We start from the raw sequence: 25,085 nt of genomic DNA on the forward strand, positions 1-25,085 counted from the left end.
ACAGGATTTCTCCTCTGCAAATAGGAAGAAAATACTGTAATATAAAGCAAGTTGTAATATTTACAGAAAACAATTGCGAAAAAGAAAGCATTAATAATGTAAACACGTCAGAAACGACTTCTTCATTTTCCCTTTTGCAGAGTGGGGCAGTGGATGAATATCAGCTAATAAGAAACAGATGCCTTCCTCAGAAGAACCACTTCACCATCACAGAATATATGTGGTAGTTGTTGAGAATTGCTAACATGTTTCCTCCCCTCCCTCCCCCCAAAGTTTCGAGTTCAATAAATAGTAGAAAAATAATCCTTTACTTAAAAATCTTGAGATGCATTGTCCCAGGTTCCATACAGCAATTTTCGGAGCAGTGAACTTTCTTACGCACGAAACAAACTGCAGAGAAACCAACAGCCTCCCCCCCCCCCCCATCTGGCACTTTTTTAGTCTTCAGCTGCATGGATTTCTGCTCTTCCAGTTAAGGAAACCAAATCATCTCTGGCTCTTTTAAGCATTCTCTCTCCTCTTGGCTCAGCACAACAGGGCTTCCGAAGCTTCAGCTGCTGTATAAACTTGCGTCCCTGTTTTTGGAGGTCTAACGTGCTTCCTGCTCCATTTTATTAAATGTTATGGCAGGTCCATTCATCAAGCACATTTCCCTTCCATTTCAGAGCCAACCTTACATTTATAAAAATGTAAAGCTTTTACACCTAGCAGTTTACTCAGGAAGTTAGTTCAATCGTTCCTGGTGAAAAGCACAGAAACAAAGCTGCCCGTTGCTGCATGGATCATTGTTCATGGATCATGAAACAAGTTATGTTTCTTTTGTCGTTCATTAGCATTCTGCATCCACAGTGTGTACCGTGACTGCAGCCTGTAAATGGTGGCTGTGGTGAAGAGTTGGGTGGTGCAACCGGTAGTGGTGAAACTTGTGACTCAACAGGGCAGCTGTTTGAGGCGGCGTGTCCAGGTCTAAGTCTTCATCGTGGTTTCCAACGTCAACACCAGCCGACAATGGGTCGTTATTGCATGGAGGGTTTTCACTGTCTTCCTGAGGACTCATAGTGCTGTAGCCTAGAAAAGAAACCAGCAGGGCTAAGAATTAAAAGCAAGACTAAAAGGTCAGTGTTCCACGGTGCTGACTGCTGCACCCTTCATGGGATCAGACACAGTCAGTGCTTTATAGAGAATAAAACAATTAATTTTGTTTAATTAATAGACAAAGAAAAAACCAAACAAAACCATCCTCTCCTGTAAGTTCATAAGGGATCCCTTTCCCTGTTACCATCTTTGCTTGTACACTTTGGGGACCTATGGTCTGTACCGCCCCAAACAGTAAAAAACAATCACACATTCAACAGTTTGTCACGGTAGAATTGCTAGCACTGATTTTAAAAACAAAACGTAACAGTATTTTTGGGGAGTGGTATCTTTTAAGATATGACTTGGATTTTTACAGACAAGAAATAGATGGGATCCACTACCGTTACCTCTGCTCCTATCAAACTACATCTTTCCTAGGAAGGATCGCCAGCTATTGTATCTGGAAGCAGCAAAACTTCTTCACATCATCTTGTTGTATTCTATTTTTAAAAGGAAGAGAGCACTTTTCACCTGTGAGGGTCTATCTGCAAAAACCAAGCATATGTTTTTAATGCTGGTGAGCTTTCCATGCAGTTAAAAGAAATCTATTGAATCCACATGGGACGTGTTTCACACAGCAAGGCCATTAAGCCAAACAGTACTGACACTTCCAGCTAAGCACATGCACGGAGCGCAATTAACTCGAGGCTCTCCTGTGGCTAAAATATCTGCTAACTGGAGTCTGAGAAGTTAAAAAACCCCAGATCAGCCGTCTATAGGAGTAATGAGACATTGCGTTCACAGGGATACCCTAAAGAAATGATGTCACTAGAAAGGTAGCTAACTTTCTAGTGACTAGATTGTGCTTTCTCAGCGAGGAAGCTGTCTTGTAACAGGTCCCTCGGAGATTTTCTGTCCCTTTCTTTTGAACCAGGTGCTAGTAGTTACTATGAGATTTGGATTTACCACTGAAACCAGCTGTTACCACTCAAACCCAGTTTGCAGTACAAACGAAACCCCCTCAGTATTTCTAAATGCAAACACACAAACAAAATTTAAAAGGAAAAAGATCTTGCTTTAATTAGAAAAATCCTTCTCAGAAAACTGTGGCTAAGAGCTGAAAACCCACTAGTGCTTCTGAGCATCTCGGTCAGGTTTTCAGCTTGAGACACCTAAAAGAAGCATGTTAAAAATATCAGACTAAGAACCCAAAGCCGGTTCTCATTTCCCATGGTCTGAGTCATGGTTTCCAGCCAGCAGAGAGGAATTGGGGAAGAAGACTGGGCAGCCCTTTGAAGACGACGGAATTACAGAAACTAAAACTGGAAGCACACATTTCAGAAACAGGTAAGCAGTTACCCTGCTAACCCAGACGTGTTGACTTAGAAAGATGGGAAGGATTTGCTAGGACTACGAGAAATGGAGCAAAAGGAGCATTAGTCTAGCAAATCTGCCTCAGCACAGGCAATCTGGCCCCAAATCCAGGGTAATTCCTCCTACAGCAAGACTGTCTCAGACATCTGTTCATCCACGTCCCAAGGCTTTGGCCTTCAGATTTCCTGTCCCTCAGCAATTCCATTAGTGCAACCACTGCCTTAATAATTGAACAGGTCTGCTGCAACGTACCCAGCCACCACGACACGCAGCTAGAGCTGACATCTGTGGCAGACTGCCTTGTCTAACCCTCCTCTTAATTTATATTAAGCCTCCTCACGAGACAACAGCATTACACCCTTCTAACAGCTTTCAAGATTTAAGACGACTTAGTCTCAGGGTGTGAGAGACGTATGAAAATTCCCTGAACCTAAACTGGGTTGAAGTGTGTGTGGCAAACACACATGGCTGAATACCCTTCGTTGCTACACATGTACACAGTTAATGTTGATCACTATTAGCTTAAAGGTGATGTAAGATGTCCTCTGTGGTGATGGCATGGACTGAATGTGCAACAGAGAAGCTAAGGAGGCACCTGACACATCGGTCTTAAATCCGTGCTTACTTTACCCCAGCAAGTGCAGGTGTCCAGCACATGTTGCTAGAATTTTATGAAAGGTGTGCATGTGATGGCAAAAGGAAGAGCAGTAGAGATGCTGACTTGACTGCAAGGGATCTCCTTTCTCTTGTTAAGGAGGAGAGGTCCATTATCTCAACTGAACATCTAGATTGTTAGGGTTGGTGATGGAAAAAGAGTGTGGTAAATGTAGTACCACTTCTGTCGGTCTGAATTCCGGTCACCCAGTGAAGCTAGCAGAACCCAAAATCAGACAGGGGGAGCATGGCATTTAGCTGCTGCTACACTACCGCTCTGAGAGAACCAGCTCCCTCCCTGGGCAGTATCATCTGCTGAAGGGTGTCAAAACTGTCTAACTGTGAAGCAATAAGGAGCAAAGGTTTTTGTTTTGGTTTGGTTTTGGCAGCCTTATCTGCAATGTGCCAGATGCGAAGGAAACCGAGTAACCACAATCATTAACCTGGGGCCAGGGCAGTGATTCATGGTCTTACCATGGTCGCTCTCCGTTCCCGATCGCCCCCAGTATCGGCGTCTGCGTTCTGGGCTGTGGGCGTGCCGCTCTATTACCGCTGCTATAAAGCGAGTGTTACTAACTGGGAGAGAGAAAGAAACAGAACTGGTTTTAAAGAAAGTGCTTGTACTGAATTATATCAGTGGGACAAATCAGGCAGAGGGGAATAGGCTTTCTGCAAACTAATTCTTCTCAAGTACAACCTCTTTTAAGAAGACTGTCAAGAGACAGTGGAGCAGGAGTAAAGAGATGGTGTTTAAATGTGGAATGTCAAACTCATTCACCTCATCTGTTTGGGTTAATAGAAGTTAGAGAATTACTGTGCCAATGCTAAAGAACCTGTGGCAGCACTGAAAGCTGACTCAAAATGAAACTAAAAAGGACCTGGAGAAGCAGTAGATGCAAGCCATGAATCTCAGATACGCTTATTTTTCAATCTTTGAGTGTTGACACAGTTTCAAATCTCGGGTTTTGTTTTAGTTCTGTTTTAGTGAGGGCCCAGAGACAAGGATCTGGTCTGACTGGAGCCTCCCAGAGTTTAGGTGCACCGGCTCATCTTACAGTACACCAGTATCATACGCAAAGTGCCATTTTTACTGAACGGTAAAGTAGTACAAGCATCCCAAATCAGTGGAAGTGAGATTTACTGCCACGTTTGTTCAACGTACATGCCAGACTTGGCCTCTCCTTTCCAAGGCTGAGCAAAGGTAGGAGTTTTCCATACCCTGTACTGTCACAATTGCAATTTTTAAGCTGATCAGAGCTATTTCTGGAAGTGGTCATGACGGGGGGGCGTAAAGGGCAAACCTCCTCCACACATAATCGAGATTAGTCTTTTAAAAGTAAAAAATTTAATTTTTCAGCATGAGACTAAAGGTGCACTGGAAGTTACAGTTTAAGTGAAAACATTGTTCTGTCATTTTCTACTGCTAATCAGCACAGGGCTTCCTCACGTATTTTTAATTCTAGCGTATTAAGAAAACAAATGGCTCATTTAATCTGACTTTTTTTTTTTACAGCAAAGTGATTTGGTACTTACTGATTCCTCTGTCTTCATGGCTGTCATCGTCTCTCTCATCCCTATCATTTTCCAGGTTCGACATACGCACTGACATTTCTACACACCATTACAAACAGAAAAATGCAACTGTTAAGAGAAAAATTTTGGATCATCTTACTAACAGCTGTCACCCTGGTAATATAGTGGAAGCACTTTGCCTTACTGTGTGAAGAGATGCAGTCTGAGCTTGGTGTGCTCTTTTTCCAAGATAGATGGGGTTACGGATACGAGGAAAACAATACACCCCACCTCCCCCTGAAAGGAACAGGCTTTAAAGTTTTGAAGAAAGTGAACTGATTCAAAATAGAGCCAGGGTATAATCAAATATAGAGGGAGTTAGCCCTGATCACACTTCTCACCTCTGTATCTTTCTACCAGCATCCTTTCTCCCAAACACAGTTTTGCCTCTCAGACTTCAGTGATTTTCTCGATCCATGTACAGATATTCCATGAACATCACATGGATGAGAAGCAGGGAACACAAGTAAAAAAAGACATGTCCCAAACAGCCTAAGCAGAAAGGGTGTGAAAACCTTAATACTTCCAAAAGCACCACTCTGGTGCAGAAATAAACATATGCGATCGGTGTGCTATGACAAGGTCCAGAAAGCTGTGAAGCTGGGCTTATCGTTTTAGCTCTAGAAAAAGCATAACTTCAGCTTCCTGACAAGAACTGCATGTTCGAAGGTTTTCGGGCAGACTCTCCTCGGGCGGCAGCAGGTCTGGCTGCACCCAGGAGAGGGCAGCAATACACAAGCACCCTGGACGAGACCTGACTTTTATAAGGGTTGGCAAAAGGGAAATAAAATGGGGTGAAGCTGAAACAAAACCAAGGAAAGAGGTTTGGAAATTTTTGTTTGGTTGGTTGGTTTTGCGGGTTTTTTGTTTGGTTTTGGTTTTTGGTTTTGTTTTAATTCCCACCCTACTATTTCTCTCTCAAAAGTTATCAGCTCACCCTGGGCAGCCAAAGGTGACATGTGCTGGTGACTCCTCCGATGTATCTGGTGGCGGTATGCGTATACTGCTAGGACAAGCACCATAATGCAGCCCATAATGCCTCCAGCCACTGGGCCGACTGGTGCACTTTTGATCATGTTCAGCGTGATTACCTCATCTCCTAAATCAAAAAGGGACAAAACAGAGGAAAAAAAAAACCAAACCAATAAATGCTCTGCAGAAAGGTTTAGCTCAACATCTCTGAAGACTAGAGAAGATCTTGAAGGCTTTCTAGGTGCTTAACTGCGCACATGCAGGACAGCAGAAATCTGGAGAGGGTACATCTTAAAGACAGGAATGTATAGCTACACTCAGCTACACATCAATATTTTCAAAAATGTAATGCCCACAACAGGCCTGATGCTGCTACTTTACTGCTTGATGCACTATTTATGCTAATTTACCACGAGCATAAGAGATAAACGGGTTATGTGAAGCATGCTCTGACACTGAAAGTGCATGTTATTGAATACAAACAGTTAAATGCAGCATCTGTTCGGAAAGGCGGAGTTACCTATTGCTCCCAAGTCATCCACGTAGGGGCTCTTCGCTCCCACAATGCCACCGAAGCATTCCTTCTGAGGGGCACAATAGGACTTATCCAGATGGGTCTTCCCATCGCTGTCTACCATACACCACTCGCAGTCCAACACACCAAAGCAATCCCTGAAAATTAAAAAGGAAAGAAGACCGTATTTGCTTTCGAGTCCAACACTTCTCGTTTGGCATAGCTCAGTCTATTTTAGAATCGTGAGACAGGGAGGCCAAAATCATCCGTAAACCCTCACATACATAACATTTGGCCACAAAAAACTTCTCATTGTGGCTAAAATGCTCAAGTACCACAAGGGAAGTTATACAGGGAAGCTGCATCTTCAGCATGCATCTTCCACGTCTGTTTGCTTTGGTTTTCTCCTCCATCACTCAGCCGGAGCAAAGGGAGAACTTCCTACTTGTAACTCCTCCAATACAGCATTTCTCAGCACGGTGAGGTCTGACTATGGTTCCACCCTTTTTCTGCAATCCTTTGGAAGACAGAAGAAAGGATTTGGAAAGTCTCGTCAGAGCACAGTATGTTCTAGCAATCTCAGTTCCCTGGAGATGGCTCATAACTGGCAAAAAATAAATAAGCCCTCAAGCTTCTCTACATAATGCCTGAGTAGAACAGAGAAGCAGGAAACTAGAAGCTGACAGGCAGCTACCATCTCTAATGCTCCAAAGTCACCAGCGCGAAAGTACTGTCTACTTTCTGTGAAGACTTTAGGCCACACGTTCCTCCAAAGGCAGACAAACGTAGCAGCACTATCCATTTTGCTAAAAGGAAGAATTTGTTGTCCTTTCAACAGCACATCTTCCACTTGCACAACCCTCGGTTCTCAGAATCACAAAGTGTGACGGGAAAGCCATTTGTTTGCTATTAATAGTGTTATGCGACTCAAACAGGAATACTGAGGTCTTCTGTTTCTGCACTGCAGCATCATGTCATCGTTGGTGTGTGCTATAATATCTCATTCCGGCATCATGCTTTTCTTTTCTTCTCTTTTTTTTTTCTTTAAAACATGTAAGGAAGAGCTATTTTCACTTAATTATTTCAAGAACACAGTATATTTTGAGGGACGGAGAACGCCGCCTTACCCGCTCTCTGTCCTCTGATTGCACTGAGTATTAATGCACTGCGGGAGAGCATCCTGTAGGCTCGGATCGATTGCTGTGAAAGTCATTGGCTCCTGATGAACTTCACAACTCGGATTCCTGTATTGGGGCAAAAAGTAAAGCCTTGCATTATAAAAGAAATCAAAGCACATTCAGTGAAAAACATCATTTTTACCTATTACATATCATCTGCTTAATTGTCCTAAAAACACTGTCTGTTCTATCCTGTATCACCTGTAAGTTAGCATGAACAAACAAGTAATTTTGTTAATGAACTTCTGTGGCATGCTGTTCCCTCAGAGGTTAGAGGAGATGCGTTCTCACCTGCTTTCGGCGTTAGTGAGGTTGCCGGTACATTCATTTACCTCCAGAGGGCACTCGCAAGGACACTCACATTCGTTCTGTTCCATTCTTCAGGGGCAGAAAACACACAGAAAACGCATCAGACATGGCACCATGATTTTAACCCCACAGTGCAGCTCCGTAACAGCAGTTCACCACGGAGAAGGCTGTTCAGTAACCTTTCTCCTTCCCCCAGGAACACAGGGATTGCTCTACTCTGCACCGGGACTGAGGACAATGCAGTAACAGAGCCTCTCTGATCTGTTACCCACCCCCTGAAATTTAAAAAGCAGACAAGGCCTGGACAAGTCTCAGATCCAGATGCAAGGATCCTTCTTGCCAGTGCAACAAACACGTAATGATGCTGGTGTAGACAAAATCTCCTGCAAGCACCAGGATCCCCTCAATGAAAAACTATGTCAAACCACATAAAATCATGAGTATTAACATGCTGGAAGAAAGGGCCTGATCCACAGATAACTGCCCCTGAGAAACTGAACCTGTCGTGGTCTTTTAACATTATCTACCCAACCACGTCAAGAACAAACTACCCTGTGTTTTAATACGCTGGCAATATGGCAAAGGGCTAGAGGTATGCTAAGTCACCATGCCCCTTACAAATAGCATAGGTAAATAACTTTTGTTTTCACTTCAGTTTTACACTGCATGTTTTCATTTAGCTTATAAAATAAACGTGTTTTTATAAACCTTGAATCAAGAAAGAGGGAAGAAGTAGATGCCTGGACCAACCCGTTCACTTCCAATCTCCTGCTCACCTGTGGCAGTTGAGGCAGAGTCTGTCTACCATACTGCAGGCACAGAAAGCAAGTGAATCGCAGGTCTCATTGACGATTCCCACGAAGGCATTGGTGCCCGGGATTCTCGTCAGCCTGTACTTGGAGCAGTGACTGCCGTGCACAAGGTTTGTCAGGTCACCCTAGGAAAAAAACAAATAGTGCCAACGGCGTAGCAAGAAACCCGTTGTTTGAGGGAGCTGAAGACTTTCCCCCTTCCAAGGAAACCTACAGAGCTGAGGGAACACAAATGCATGGGAGTGCTGCCTTCACAAATAAGAGGCTTATAAAATTGTTCATCAACCTGTCGAGTTTTGCTTCTAAGCTACTGCTGGGTGGAAAGACTTTGCTGAAGACAGAAAAAAATACGCTTAGCTTGTAAACATTATGAGACGTGAGTCTGATATCCCGCCGACAGCAGGTTACATTTCACTCCTTCGCATCGCCCACCGACCCGTCCCCGCTGTGCCAGCCATCGGTGACCTCCGCAGAGAGACTCTGCTCTGACGGGGAGGCACTATCCCGACTTGTTGAAAACTTCCTGGCACATGTACTATAAAAAAGTACACCACAGCGCTGTACAGCTGTGATCTATTTGGTAGGCAGACTCATTCCTGATTCCTGTTTGCATGCCACAATCTTAAGTTTTTGCTCTGTCCTATACAATTTCCTTTACAGCAATACACTTTGTTTTGTATTTCAAGCGTGGGGAAAATGTTTAAGCCTACCTGACATAAATCAATGTATTCTGACATAACTTTCAAATATTTTTTACACTCACTTCCCACCTTCTCCTCTCAGTAATAATTGAAAAGTATTATTTAAAGAGCAGCTTCTCCCACAGAGCTTAACAGTTTTTGAATAATTCTGCAGTGATCTTGCAAGGGTGGATCTGTGGCACTGCAGTTGGCATTCATGGCACAGCGAGAGATGACAGCCCCTGGCTTAGACCTCTCAGCACAAAAGGAAGCTCACAGACGACCCATGGGGACCACAGAGCATTCACATCTCCAAAGACTGCAATTTGACAAAGGATACTCTGCAAATGCTCATGCAAGTTGCATCAGTAAATGCATTTATTCGGTCACCTAGCTAAAAAGATAAGCTTTTAGAGACCTTTACTACCCCCGTGTCACAGGAGGACATGACACTGGTCAGAGACGGAAGCCAGAGGTCAGGAGAGGATCCAAAGCAAAAAAATCCCAACTACTGCTGGAAACTCCTCACCCAACAACCGACAACTTCTTTTCATGATGCTGGATGAGACTTTGCAGACATCAACCACAGTTGGCCAGCAATCACATCCATAATCCCTTGTATGTCAACTGACTCCTCATGCGAGCACAGTTTGAGTAGTCCAGATCACTGATTTTGTGTTTGGAGAGGGCGAACGGAGGCCAATCCACAGGGAAGGCTGGCTTCGAGCCTCATCTGCTGATCCTGGCAAGGATTTGCGTTTCCACCAAAAGAAACCCAACCCAACCAAAGTACATTCAAAAGCAAAATAAAACAGAAAAACACACTTACCACTAAGCTGGTATTAAATTTATAAAACCGCTGAACTGTTCTGTCACTGAAGCTGTTGCAGAGGTTTTTCTTGACGAAGTTTGGGTGGTTCAGAATGTCATTTGCTACCAAAGGCTCCTAAGCGAAAAACAGAGGATTTGACGCCTTTGAAGTCAGACACAAGCAGCAGCTTCTCTACAGTCCTTACCACTTCAGAAATTAGAAAAGGTAGGAATAAACCAAGAAAAAAGGAGCCAGACCTTGTGCGTAATGTGCTGTTGCTCCACCGGTGCGTGTCCTTTGGGATCGATGAGGGTTGGGTGTGCCACAAGGTACCCTCTGTCCTCCATGATAAAGCACCTGCCCCACAACAAAGCAAGCAACAAAGCCATTAGAACTCCTCGGGCTTTAGAGAAATACAGGGAAATGAAACATGATCTTAAATTTACAGCTAGAGGAAGAATTTTTCAGGGCTTCCATTTATTAAAATAACAGGGTCATTAAACAAATTCACTGCAAAATTTCTTTAAAGAATATATCGGGTATTTCCCTGAAGCTTTTAAATCTGTTACTGTTACAGCAAGCCTGGACCATCAAGGACTTGAAAATGGAACTAATTAGAAACAGAAAGGAAAACTCATCAGTGCGTTGTCTTGTCTGATCAGAGAAGATCCAGAAATAAATGAAGCATAAGGAACTTGGAAAGCTTTAACAGTTTATTAATCTACTATGTTACTAATTAAGCAGAGATTCACACTCTCCTTTAATGACCTCCCGCTTTAGAATTCAATTTTACTGGGGAGATAAATCACTCCTGTTTCATTCTCAGCCTTGCCAACGTTTCCTCTCCCTTTTCAGCTCTTCCCATTAGTTTCCCGTGTGATATCAGGGAAACAATGTCGGACCTGTGCCCCTATCTAGAAACCAGTGTGCTGTGAGATTTTAATCCATAATGTTTTCGGCATCTCCTGTTTCCATAGCCACAGACAGCTGCACTGGGGAAGGCGGAGGAGCAAGCGGCACCGGGGACGGCACAGCCTGCACCAAGATCAAGAGAATCGGTGGCCGCAGAAGGGAGACGGGAGGAGGTTAATGCGGCCACTCAATGCTCCCGAAGAGCTCAGCGGGGTAGCAGCCACATCCCCCGGCACAGCAGGGCTTTGGCTGGGCCCCGCAGCTGCGCTGCTGCCCCGGCCTCCTGCCTGGGGCTGGCGGACACTTCGGGCGGCTTTAAAGTCTGCGATTCCCATGGCAGTCTGCTATGTAAAGCTCTACCTACCTCGGCTCACGGAGGGAGAGAGCAGATATAATTTAAAGCAATCAGCATGGAATAGATGGGACTGTACACTTCAGGTATATAAAGGAGTCATGAAAACTTTTAGTTGGATTTTTTTTTTTTTACTGCCCCAACCTGTTTGGGTTTTGCATCAGAAATTCATGTAGTGATGTTGCATTTTTGCTTTTTTCTGAAAGAGGCTATAGAAACAGGAGAACGAGCAGGCTTGTGATTACCCCAGGATGACTGCAGAGAAAAAGCTTAGTAGAGACACATTTAAAAAACCCAAATGCCTGCCAGATAGTTAGAATGGTTGTCTCTTAGTACCTGCGTGCATTTACGCAGAGGCTGTCAGCATTAGATCCGGCTTCTACATTAAAATGGTCTAACAAAGCATTTAACAATATGCTTGAAATTCCTCATTTAGGGAATGTAGAAACAGAATAAAGCATCTGACCCTGTTGATTATTAATAGTTTTTAACTGGGGGGGGGAGAGGAATGCCAAACCAGAAATCCTGCCTTTTTTTTTTTTATACACTATAAAATATATATATAAAAAAATACCCAAACCAAACCAGAAAAGAACTGGGAGGATGACAGAAAACCACTTCCCTTCCCAAATTCAAGGTTTAAAACCAAACAAAGAAACAACAACAATGCTCAAACCATGTTACCAAGTTTCTCCAGATCCAAACCAGAGTCTACCCCCACCCACATGTGATTTTTCAAAAAAGGGCAAAGGAAAGAGAAACAATTAAGATACACATAGGTCTAAATAAAACTAGATACTCCAGATGAAACCAGACTTCTTCTGACTAGTGCTGTGCTATGTATGTCTGAGAAAAATATAACAAAAGCGTATTTTAATAATCATAGTTAAAATAACTAGAGATAAAACCTCATTATTACATGCTCACAGTAACTAAATAGGTAAAATGAAAACAAACGGAAGAGAATGGGAAGTGTGCTCATTTAATAAAGAATGGGGTTTTTTCCCAGGATTTCAGTGAAGTCTAAATATAACAACAACAACCAAAAAATCAGTTATCTTCCGTTTTTGTATTCCTGCAGACTGTTTACTTAGCTCATGACAGTTTGATCTTGAATAACAAAAAACGTCCCCATAATCTTTATGAGAAGAACAAGCACAAATAGCACAAATTTTAGTGGAAATCAGAGAACACACACTGAAAGTAACAGAATCCTAGAATAAGTTAAGTTGGAAAGTACCTCTGGGTCATCTGGTTAAAGGGAAAAAAAAAAAAAAAAAAAAGGCTTTAGATATTTATTGCCTGGAAGGAACGGCTCACCTTATTTTGTTTCCTCCGTCTTGGTTACAAACTGGCAGCAGGTCCATGAGAACTTTGTAGAAGTATCGGAGGGTGAAGTCAATGCCCATTACTGCCACCGAATGTCCTGAAGACATCTGTGCACTGCAAAGAGGGGAGGAAAAAAAGGAGAAAGGCTTTCATGGCTGTATTAATAATTAATATTTTAATTGCTCAGTTCCCCACTTGAAAAGGGGACTGACTTCCCTGGCATGTAAATGACCAGCTCAAATCCACACCTCCACACTGAAGCTCAGTTCACCCTGCTTGTGTTTAAACGAACAGTTATAGCAGCTGTAAATGGAGGGAACAGCGTCTTAACAGTGTTAATTATTCACTGCAAATGCTGAAGTCTCTCCGCATAAATTGCACCTCATACAAGCAGCACATGGAGGAGACAGGAGACAGCCCAGGACTGGACCACACCTGGGAACCGACCCCTCTCCCCACGGGCTGTTCTCCCTCAACTCTTACGTACAGCCCCCTACCGCCTATAGACATTTAATATTTAGCAACGTAAATTAGGACCAAAAATTCCCCACCCGCCCAAATGAACGCAGGACGCAGCTCCTGCATTTCTAGCACCCAAATCCCCACCGTTGCAGGGGGGTTTATGTTCTGCACCGCTCCTCTTTGCTCAGCCCCCAGCGTTAGGACCTGAATATGAAGCTGCCATAGACATTCTGCTAAATCCCTAAAATTCCAAAGTGTAGGAGTGATTATGAATTTCAGCCAGAAAAAAAAGCTGGCCAAGGTACAGACATGAAAGAGGTTACCTTGCGCCAGGCAACTAGGTGGTATTTAGGTGCTGGTTAATGAGTACCGTGTTAAATGCTTCAAATCACATCCTACTAACAGGCCAGTTATCTGTGCTAGCTGGAATTAAACATGACCAATTCATGTTAACCTGACACTGCTCCCACTGCCTATGGAGAACCAAGTGACACTGAAAACCGTATCAATTCACAAATGTTCTGATTCAGTATCTTTCCCCAATGCGGGGCAACCATAAAATCAACATTTAGGGAAAGGGCAGAACCTGGAGTCTCTGTGGATGCTCACCAGCAGTGGCAGGAAGAGCTGCTGTGAATTGCAGTATTTCGCCCACACTGAAAATGCGCTTGTGTTCCTATTTTTACACACCAGTTCGGGAATATACACAGTTGCCTTAGCAACTGATACATCAAAGACCGACAAAACAGTCTCCGGCTGATGTATGGAAGTGTATTTTCTCACGGCTCTACAAAGGTAAAAAAGCGCTACTTTTGCTCAGTCGTATCGTTTTAACTTTCCTCGCCATCAGTGAAGCAACTGCAAGAGGTCTCCTGGAAGAAGCACAGTCTTGACATTTGGCTGAGACCGTTTGGATGCTGAAAGCTCCAAATAGAAAGTTTATTCCATTTATGTTGTTATTTTCCCAAAACTTCCTGTCCTGGCAAATTCCCACCTTCCCCTCAGGAGACACATCCAGATACACAAGACCTCCTGAATCAATGCACTTGAGCTAGGGCTCAAATCCCCACTGGGCAGCTGGGTATCAGAGCAGCGAGGTTCTGGAACAAAAGCCTTCTAATAGAATAATAGAGAAAAATAACTAATATTTATGACAGCAGGTTATGAAAATGATTCTATTATGTGGTGGTCTGCAGTAGCCTGAGGCTACTGAGCAATCCCTGTCACTCCTACGTTTCTAACACCCAAATTCTCACAGATTGCTTCCCGCAGCCCTGAGATGGCACGGCCAGAACAAGTTACAGCTCATCCCTGAAGGACGCAGAATGATCAGCTCATCCTCAAATCGCAGGGCGTGCTATTCTGCACCTTTGTGGGCCTTATGGTGACAACAAAGGAGACACCTTTGCCTTACTACTTTTTAAAATTTACCCTTCTAAATAATTTTCTCTCTGAAGACAGGAATAAAAATGTTTAGAAAAAGAAGATAACTGAACAGCACAGCTGGACTATACCAAGTAGAGGCTGCTGGCAACCTGCAATCCATATAAAACCAACTCTGTTTACTGGACTGAAAAGTTTGTTTGCTTTTAGAGAGGTACAGTGAAGATGTAGTCAAATCTAATTTGCAGATTCATAAATATAGATTCTAAAAACCTGCACTTAATTTAACATTACCCATTTCATGGAGAAGGAATGGGAAAAAGGATGACAGTGAAGCAGCACAGATACATTTAACTCTATGTGACAAGGCATCACGCTACGAAGTTACTGCTCTGTCCTAACAGACAAAAAGCCATTAGGAACGCTATAAATATTTTAGCTTCATTTTTAAGCATTAAATCCTTCTAGGTTACTGATGTAAGCTGTATTAAACAACTTCTTGCATGAATCTTCTATTCCCAGCCTCCAAAAAAGAAATAAGATATACGTAAAGTGGGAACGAGAGGTAACTGTCAGTTCCAGATAAACTAATGTAGTTATTTAAACCCACGCAGCAGTTTCTAATGCGAGGATGCCTATTAACTCTACTGATTCCTCCCCCACCCCTCTGTTTTTTTTTAACTAAGACCTCTTTGGGGATTATAACGGCATGTGACTATAAGCTTTAGAGGTCATATTTACCCAGGAATCACACTCACATCTGCCAAACTTTGTTTAACTGTTCTTTAATCATGTTCTAATCACCCACATGAGCTTTAAGTTCTTAAAGCTAACTAAACCATCTCTTACTAGATAAAAATCAGAATTTTTATTAATTGCACTTCTCTTCTTACAAAAGTGTTTATTTCCCTTAAGTCAATTCCTCTGTGAGGAGCACCACACAGGCATTAGGCCTGATAATACTCCTGCCAAAAAAGACAGGCAGATGTCCTGTGGTGGGAAATCCCAAACAAAGCCAAGATGTCTCTGAGAAGAGTAGAAAAGCAGCGTCCCAGGCTCTGCTGGCTTTGTAATCTCTATTTGCCAGCGCAACGTTAGAAGTTACCTTTGTACTGCTGGGGTCTTAGATGGAGCCTGTGCAGAAGCCACATGCTTGGTGAAAAGTCTTGGAAGAGACTCCGTGTAAAAAACAAAACGAGTAACTATCATTTCTGAAACTTGGGAGAGCTTATGCTGGAAAGGTTTAGTACGTATTCTATAAACTGACCTCCTTTAAACAGCCTACATCTCAAACCAAAGGGAGCAGGGAGCTGAAACCAAAAAAACCTGATCCTCGAGGAAAGGGTCATTCCAGTACTGACAAGCTGTTCATAGAGAGACTGACTCCACTGGTGGTAATATTAACTGTACTGAGAATAAAGGAAACATTGAGATTCTCTTGATCAACTTTGAACGAAGATACCTTAGAATTTCCCCTTTCCTTTTTTTAAGGCACAGAAGACTCATTAATAAAGAAAATGCTTCTTCCTGTGCGGCTATGATGTTGTCGTGGTTTAGCCCCAGCCAGCAACTAAGCACCACGCAGCCGCTCGCTCACTCCCCCCTGGTGGGATGGGGGAGAGAATCGGAAGAGCAAAAGTGAGAAAACTCGAGGGTTGAGATAAAGACAGTTTAATAGGGAAAGCAAAAGCCGCGCACGCAAGCAAAGCAAAGCAAGGAATTCCTTCACTACTTCCCATGGGCAGGCAGGTGTTCAGCCATCTCCAGGAAAGCAGGGCTCCATCACGCGTAATGGTTACTTGGGAAGACAAACGCCATCGCTCCAAATGTCCCCCCTTCCTTCTTCTTCCCCAGCTTTATATACTGAGCATGACGTCATGTGGTATGGAATAGCCCTTTGGTCAGTTTGGGTCAACTATCCTGGCTGTGTCCCCTCCCAGCTTCTTGTGCACCTGGCAGAGCACGGGAAGCTGAAAAGTCCTTGACTGGTGCAGCAACAACTAAAACATCTCTGTATTATCAACACTGTTTTCAGCACAAATCCAAAACATAGCCCCATACCAGCTACTATAAAGAAAATTAACTCTATCTCAGCTGAAACCAGGACAGATGTGCATTTGGGTTTTGATCCCAAAGGCACGGGCCGCTGTTTCCACTGATTTGTTTTCTGCAGTCCTGTAAGGGCAGTTGAAGGTTTACAGGCTTCTCCTCAAGTTCTTCTCACTCCTGAAAGCCCCTGTCCAGAGGCACCGAATTTAAACAGCCCAGGCGAGGAGCTCCCCCAATTCCTGGAGTATGGACGGAGCTTTAATTAAAACAGTCCTGTGGACTGACCTCCATTTGCAGTTAGGTAGATCTGCTTTCACCTCTTACTCCCTCCCAAACGTCACCCCAGTACATAAAACTGCAGAAGTGTGAGTAACTTCAGGAAATTTAGAGATTAGCTGTCTTGATGAAAAAGTATTTGACTACCAGGAGAGAGGGAACGTATCCCAAACTGCCTAATGAAAGCGATCCCTCTCCTCCTCCCAGGTCCTTGTCTTGCATACATGACATCTCATCTCATGTTCACCCAGGAGCACATTCTCACCAATCAATCTTTCTTCCTATACGCTGTTATTATTCATATATCAATAAAGCTACAGAATATAAACCTATTAATACAACATGGATTTTTCACAGTATTTCAATATACTGAATCTACACAAAGTTATATCACATTTCATCAAAAGCATTTTAAAAACAGGTTTGGGTTTCAGTTCTTGAACGCCTAGGAGTTGCTCAGCATATTTCTCTCCTACCCAAAGCACATGTTGATAATTGAGAATATTCTTGCTTGACACAAACCTCTAAACACAATTTACCTGGAAGAATGGACCGTGTGACTGATCGTAACGACGTAGCCTGCCCCTCCAACATCTAAGTAGGGACCAGTAAAGGTAATTAGTCCTGGATTAGCCACTGCATGCAAGTACCTAAGGGCAGCCAAAAGAAACACTCATAATTAATGAAAAAGGGTTACTGTAAACTTTAAGACAGCATCCTTGATTTTGCAGAAACACAGACAAACATTGAATTCTGCACACTGTGAACAATGTGCTACCAAATTAATGTTTCTTAATATTAAACAAGTACCTAAGTATGATTAGGACCCAGACCTAAACCAGACTTGCTCAGTAAATGGTTCCTCAGTACATACAACTGCATTAAAAAAAGCTCAATTTACTTCTGCACAGAATATGTTTAACGTTGCTGTAGACATTTTCCCCAGAACAATGTATGACTTAGTGCCAGCGGGGTCTCAAACTCAAAGCAAACGCTGGCAAAATTATTATGCTGCAAACGGAGGAGAAGGGATGTCCTATAGGCAGAATTCACACATGAAAATCTGAAAAGATGTCAGAAAGTGATTACAAATTACAATCTCTTTTAAAACATTGTCAACATAAAATGAGCCACAATAATGTCAAATATCTTCCTACTGTCATAAGAGAGTTTATAAAACATTCCCACTGTTGGAAACACTTTTGTGTATGAAAAAAATCTATTCCTTTGCTTTCCCGTATACTAACCCATGAGTCTGGACTGCACTGTGAAAGTGACTGAATTCTACTTTATTACTACTGCTTTGCTTGCATCTTCTTTCCAAAACACTGTCATTTGGCTCCCTATAAAAACCAAGACACTATGGCATGCTGCATATGGAGGCTTTTTCAAAAGCATGGTTTGAAAAAATCAGTGAAGTGTAAAAGCAAAAAACCACCCCCCCTCCCAAGAACAATAATGAAAATAATTTGAGCGCTTTTAAAATGGAGACAAGGGATTGTAAAAGTGCATTCAGCTAATTTACAACATGAATACACCCTGTTTATCTCACTACAAAAAAAGAGAGCAAAATTCCATCATCTTATCTGTCACCAAAAACATAACAACAAAAAGGAAGAAAACGTGAAGAAAAGCTAATCAGTAGCTATGGTAATTATTTTTTTCAGGGAAAACATGGGTCAGGAGCGCTACAGCACGGCCAATGCCAGGAGCAATTCAGAGCCTTCCCCGTACAGCTGGAGGGTTGGGACCTGGCGCTGGCTCGTGCCTTTCCCAGCGTCGCTGTGCGGCGGCACCTGGCTGGCTCCTTTCAACAAAGCACACCCGTCAAAGCACGCTCCAGAGCGCTCTCATGTCTCAGGCTCCCATTTGTAATGTATACAAATATTTTCCCAAATCAGATGCTAGTGCATAATTAATAGCGCACAGTCGAGCCAGCAAATTCCTACTCTAAATTAGCAAGGAAACACACTGTAAACAAACAAAAAGACTAAAATATTAACAACCAAAAATGGCACAAGGAGCTGAAAACACTCCTGAATTAGCTAATCCCTAAAGGCGATGCTCATTTTCTGAATATTTATATTCCCATCTGCCATAGCAGGGATATGAAACAGCAACTATCACTTAAAATAAAAAGGGTTGAAATTAGAACCAATAAAGATTTTAACTAGCTGTATTTAAGCACCGAGCCTTTTACCCACGATGAAAACATTTCTAGTTAAATAGTTTATAGCTGGCCATAAAAAACCCCCAGGCTATGAAATCGATACCAAATATTTTCCTTATTGCCCTCCAAGATTATCCAAAGCTTTGATAACGGGACCCTAAAAACTCACCATTGTCTCCTGGTGGGATCAAATGCTTTGTCCATGAGGGAACCGGGGTAAATTCGGAGCACCCCATTGGGGGTTGCTATGTAACGGCGCACAATATAACTGTTCAGGCTACTCATTTCCATTTGTGTCATCCATTCATCTGTGACGTGACTGGTAGCCATTACTTCATTTCTGACAGAGAACTGCAAAACAAAGGCGGACCTGGCAGGGTTCCTCTAAGACTTGCATGAAAAGATAATAAGCTGCTCGCGGGGTTTCCTAAAGAGCGATCGGAGATCATCTAAACTCAATTACTTGTTTAAAGTCTTCTCACACCAGACGGATCTGGCACATTCCAAGCAAAGGAAAAGCTTATTATAATGAAATATTGTTGTCGTTATCTCTGCAGCTTTTAGCGTTTGCTTTCTTACTTCACATAAATATAAATACTGCTCCGCTTGCACACAAAATAGAAATTTCTGATTTATATGCCTAAGAACACAAAGATATTTCCGCTAAGAATTTACTGCAGCTTTAATTTTTCTAGTCTTCATTTCAATAACTGCTTATCAACTTTCCCCCCCTCTCCTGGGGAGGAAGCCCTCTCCTGTCTCCACTCTCCTGGGCCTTCAAGCCCATGGCCATCTCTCCAGGCATGGGAATACCACCCCAAACCACCACTCCATAACCCTACGAGCATCAGGAGATCAATGCTTCAGGTAGTCCCCTCCTGGATGAAGGCATGGGGCGGGAGGAAACCAGGGTCTCCAGGGCTGACTAGAGCGGTCAGCACCGAGGATGTACCTTAAGGCCAGGATTGGCAATCAGGCGCGTGTTGTCGCTGAGGTACGCTGTGTAATGCTCCACCATCCGCTTCGTCTCGGGCTGGCTGAGATGTTCGTACGGAGAAGAGAAGCTGCCCGCAGAGAGCATTACCGTAGGGCTTTCTAAAAATAGCAAAATATGAGAAAGTTAAGGACAATGAATTGCACATATTGCATAGTAAACACATTCGTACCACGAAAGGGTATCCTCCGCCTGTTCCTCCACTCTCCCACACTTCAGTATGCAAAGCTCACAGCTCCTTCAGGTCACGGGTGGACCGTGAGCGAGGGCAGGAAACGTGAAGTTCTCCATCCAAACCAGAGCGCTTACCAGCACAGCCTGCTTCCCCAGGCACTGGCAAAACTTTTGTTGCACATGAACTACCTTTCTTGCTTCAAAATACAGAACTCACAAAGTTAGTCCACTTACTCTGATCTCCACGTGTTATTTGGTAAACCTTAGTGCCTCTGTTCTCAAAGTCTAAACAGTTTCTGAATTACTACTTTTTGAAAGATTACAGAAGCTGTTTTCCCTTAAGAAAAGATTTTGTGCTAAAGAAGAATAAATTAATTATCCATGTTTAGGTTAGATACGGCAGAGGAAAACGAAAATGAGCACTTTCACTTACAGATAATGAACAAATGGAGAATTACAAGCGCAGAAGAGAGAGCTTACCAATAAAAGTGTGGCTGGCTGGGGTGATTTTCAGAACTGACTAGAAAGGAAACTTTCATTGTGCAGAAACTGCAATACCAGACAGCTTTTTCTTTTTAAAAAGAAAAACGATTATGATGATGCAGGGCTGAAGGTTGAGAAGAATGCCTTTTCTGAATCTTTGACCCATGGAACCCGATTTCCCCGTGTGTAATGGTCTCCAGAGGAAAAATTTCACTGGAGTATGTGAAGTGTTCTGCTTTTATTCACATTCCTCTAAAACACATCACCATACATCCAGCAACCATATGTACTGCAGTCATCACTTATGAACTTCTATTATAGTCCTTCATCTGCTTCCCAGACCAAATATTCTGATGTGATTGCATTTTGCTTTGCATGAAGTTTTTCCACTTGTCAGCTTAGTACTGCGTTTTTTGGATATTTTCCATTTATATCTTGTCTTTCTGGATATAAGATAATCAAGACTAGGCACCACATTAAAGAAAGAAAAAACCCCGTATTTTAAACAATTGGCAAAGCAATTTCCATAGGTTTGTCAAGTTCTTCCATAACTCCTCCAGTCTAATCTCACTTAGCTATTTGTGGCACTGCAATATAGCTAAGAAAATATCACAACTGTGCTGCTAATCCACCATGAGACCTTCAAACCTTGCTACAACCAAAAGCAGTTAATTCAGAACTTCTTATAATACAGCACAGATTTCAGCAAAACCCCCCAAGATTAATACTTAAATATGAAAGCTCGAAACTTACGATGCTTATATAAAAAAACTCTACGTTCTTAGGATATGTTATGGTTTTCAATTTCTCTATCGTTTCCAGACACTAGAACTTACACTGCCACGGAGACTCTCCTTCTTTCCAGCCATGTTTGAGCAACTACTGAAATTAGTCAGGCAGAGGAGAATCAGTTTAGCTTATCAAAGCAGGAATGCGTCAGTAACCCAAAAATTTTTAACCAGGTAAGGAGGGTCTGGAAACCATCACCCCACAGGAGTTCTCAGTCTCCCCCAACAGGCATAACTTCTGACTTCACGTGGATTGATGGTGTTAAATGCTTATGGCAGTGAAAAACTTGCATAAATCCAGAGTCAAAAAGTGCTCTTGCAGGACTGGCTGGGACTTCATCCTACTTATGTTATTTGTCAATAAGCTGCTTTACAGCCAAGAGAACAGAACTTAGTTTTAAGCCTGGTGAGACATCTCTCACTCTCCCCACTCCGCTTTCTGGGAACTTGATCAAGCAAGACTCACGGTGCATTTATCGTGTACTCTGATGAGCAGTCCCACTGTGTTCACCCATGCAAGTGCTTGCCACTGAGCAGGGTAGCTACGATCAATGAAGAGCTGAGCTATAGGAAGGTACGGCTGATTAGAAAATCAGGCCTGGAAATAAAAGCATCTCAAGAGGAGAGTATCTCTAGTGTTTTGTGAAATGAGTTTTACTTTCTGCTGCCACACTCTACAGAAACATGCATGAGGTCAAGGTGAACTGCAAGAAAGCTTTACCTAAGGTAGCCAGCTGCTTGAAGTGCAGGCAGGCATTCGGCTGGCCCAGCAGATCCAGTCGATGATACAGGAGCTTGCTGCTGGGGACAGTGTTGAGATTCTTCAGCTGTTTAACAGGTATTTCTGGCTGTATCACCACGACACACAGAATAAAGGATGTGTCCTGGACCTGAAAAACAAGGGCAAGTCATTAAACTGAAACAAAAAGGTGGAGGTGTTACAGAACTTATTTTCTATTTGGCATTCGTTCTCTCTTCTTTAATTGCTCATCTCGTCCAGTTCTGGAAGGTGCCACCACACTTCGCCATACTCTCAAGGATCACAGTTCCCACTCTCTCTGAAAACAGACAATTCTCTTTCAAAGAAGCTAATATGGACTCGATCCTACAGAAAACAGAGAGAAGGACTGTGCAGATAAAACTTTCAAGCCATATTGGTCTCCGTTCAGGGTAGAGACTTGATTAACAGCAACTCAGTCCCATACAGCCATGTTCCAGTCTGTAACTATCCTGTATATACTGAAGCCACGAAGTTGTACAAAAAATACTTTTCCACAGTCTATGCACAAAATAAAAATATGTAGTTTTCAGGAAAAAAGACTGCTCTAAGACTTTCATTTTGTTCCTCAACTTGCAATAATTTCTAACACTGTTTCGTGGATACTTTTTGAAGTGTCGTTAACAGAGGAGAGGCTTCAGGTTCACAGTTGATAAAAACACACTGGTATTCCCATTATGAAGAATACGGGTAAATTAACTCTCAAAAAAAAGATTTTATCATTACCACTCTTAATTGTGTGCTGCATGTGTCACAGCTTTACTGGTTTGTATATTTTAAGTAACATATAGTACATCAGACTAACAAAACCTGGAGTTGCTCAGCTGCAAGGGTGTTTGATATTTAATGTAGCATTACAACATTAGAAAATTAGTTCCAGACACCGTCCTATGTGAATTTCTGTTACACAATGACAGATTTAATCTCTTAAAGCTGCTCGGCTTAATCTTTAGGTTGGATTTAACTTGACACTGTGAAATGATCCACAAGTACCCTCCTAAGTTTGCTGGCACAAAGAAGTAGCCAATTATTTCTGGCATCAGCGAAATTCACCTGGATTATATTTAACCTTAGATTCCATTTTAATCCCTGGGTCAAGATTAGTGTTCAGATATGTTCAAAACTGCAGAAGGGAAGACAGCTGCTAGAAGCTCTCTTAAAGCTCTTACAACTGGTAATATAGCCTGTTGCATACACATCGTACTCAGTTTCAATGAAAGCTTCGATATAACTGATGTTTGTAAGAAAAGTGTTAAATTAGAGCAAACATCATCACTGGCAACTGGTACAGTTCTGAAACAAGACAGTATCAGAATGAGAAGCTGACTTTTTCCCAATTGTATTAATTAATGGATGGTACTACTCTGCCCCAAACATAACAACAGTTTTAAGCAAAAGAACGACTTAATACTAAACTCTGCCTCAGCACTACATTGAAATGTGGTCTCTGGTAGGTATTTACATGTCGCCTGGCTTGCAGTATGACGTCCAAAGCAGTATAGCTTTACTTGCATTGGGAAAGCACGAGTATAATCTCTATGTAACCATACGTTACGTATGTCTTATGAAATAAATGAGTGCCTTCATGAAGAAAGAGCATACACGTATCCATACAGACACATCTCTCAGGATGACACGGTAACAAACCTGAAATGGTAATTTCACTGGTTCTTCACTGGAACACCCCCCCACACACACATTCATGCAGTTTCTGAGTAATTCAAACCTTTCATACTTCAATGTATAACAATACTTCATGCTTCACTATATTCAATACATTAATGTACTCTTCAATATATGAGCTTACTCTGTGCCATCCCGCAACCGCGTCGCTTTTATTCCTTACCATTTTCCAGGCATAGCTGACGTTGTAGGCTTCTTTTCCAACTTCTCTCAGCTTGTTTACATGCCAAGACAGTGAGGAGTTCACAGGAACTGTAATGATTTGGCTGCCCAGCGGAATGCTAGATTGGCAAATATAACATACAGCATTTTATTAAACACTGAGAATGCTCTTAAGCAAAACCCATCTACTGTACATTAATAAAAATATCATAAGATATGAAGAGATTAACTATTGTCTGTCTTAGGTGAAGAAAAAGTGTATGTATGCTGAAAATGCACTTATGTACCGCCACATTTTGGGTTAAAACACATACTCAGATAAGACAAGGGCTAAAGAAAAACCCAGACCAAACAGTGGAAAACATTCCACCAGAAGAGAGACATTAGAAAGAGTATCCCCCAGATCAGCTGTGGAAACCACTGCTTAGCACACCAAATGATAAAATGAAGAAAGTTGGAGGAAAAACTAAACTAGAACTGTTCTGCATTTGGGGAAAGGGAAAAAAAATAAATCCATCCGAGTAGCCAGATCTTGTAGGAAAAGGAACTTTACCTTATATTGTCTTAAAACTCCTCTAGAAATACTTCTAGTGCCCTAAGGACTGCTAATGTTTGGACTTGCACCCCAGTTCTTACCTAAGGATGTTCTGGCGCACCAGCTCGTATTTAGGAATGTTCTCATAATGGATAATATCTGTGTGGAGCGGTGGTTCAGACAACAGGTAGGGCCTGGTAAGGGATGGGTGCATAAGAGTGTATCCTAAAAAATAAAGACACAAAACCAGACATTGAATGCATTGTAACAGCTGAGTCCAGGATGAATATTCACAGGGGGAAAAAAAAAAAGAATACAGTAACTACATACAGTTTTTACAAAGGCTTAACAAATGTAAGTGAACAAGCAATATTATCATCAAAGAAGTTGCAAACTAAGAACGTGGTAAGTTGCAAATGAAAGACAGCTCAAAGAACCAAGCAATAAAAGAGGTAAGGATCAGAGGAAAAGAGCTGAACACACATATATAGAGTTTTGCCTTTTGCCCTACACATACAGAAAACCTCGATGTGACACATGTAGAAAATCTCAACAGCAAGTAAGCATTTCCACATCAAAACTCCAGTACAGAAATTTCAAGT

At 42.3% G+C, this 25,085-nt stretch overlaps 1 protein-coding gene across 1 annotated transcript in view; it reads right to left on the reverse strand.

Moving 5' to 3' along the window:
• Positions 1–427: 427 nt before the first annotated feature.
• Positions 428–25,085, reverse strand: part of CACHD1 (cache domain containing 1) — a 113,118-nt gene continuing 88,460 nt past the window's right edge. Inside the window, exons 11-27 of the mRNA XM_072868266.1 lie at positions 24,585–24,708; positions 23,950–24,067; positions 22,047–22,215; positions 19,839–19,981; positions 19,056–19,237; positions 17,256–17,366; positions 12,538–12,660; positions 10,211–10,310; positions 9,972–10,088; positions 8,427–8,587; positions 7,633–7,719; positions 7,291–7,407; positions 6,170–6,321; positions 5,615–5,776; positions 4,639–4,716; positions 3,580–3,681; positions 428–1,068 (exon numbers count right to left, since the gene is read on the reverse strand). Coding sequence (XP_072724367.1) covers positions 830–1,068; positions 3,580–3,681; positions 4,639–4,716; positions 5,615–5,776; positions 6,170–6,321; positions 7,291–7,407; positions 7,633–7,719; positions 8,427–8,587; positions 9,972–10,088; positions 10,211–10,310; positions 12,538–12,660; positions 17,256–17,366; positions 19,056–19,237; positions 19,839–19,981; positions 22,047–22,215; positions 23,950–24,067; positions 24,585–24,708 — 2,285 coding nt within the window. The 3' untranslated portion in view covers positions 428–829. The remainder of the gene's footprint in view (positions 1,069–3,579; positions 3,682–4,638; positions 4,717–5,614; positions 5,777–6,169; positions 6,322–7,290; positions 7,408–7,632; positions 7,720–8,426; positions 8,588–9,971; positions 10,089–10,210; positions 10,311–12,537; positions 12,661–17,255; positions 17,367–19,055; positions 19,238–19,838; positions 19,982–22,046; positions 22,216–23,949; positions 24,068–24,584; positions 24,709–25,085) is intronic.

Source organism: Ciconia boyciana, chromosome 7 (assembly GCF_034638445.1).
Source record: "Ciconia boyciana chromosome 7, ASM3463844v1, whole genome shotgun sequence".
NCBI classification, from domain to species: domain Eukaryota; kingdom Metazoa; phylum Chordata; class Aves; order Ciconiiformes; family Ciconiidae; genus Ciconia; species Ciconia boyciana.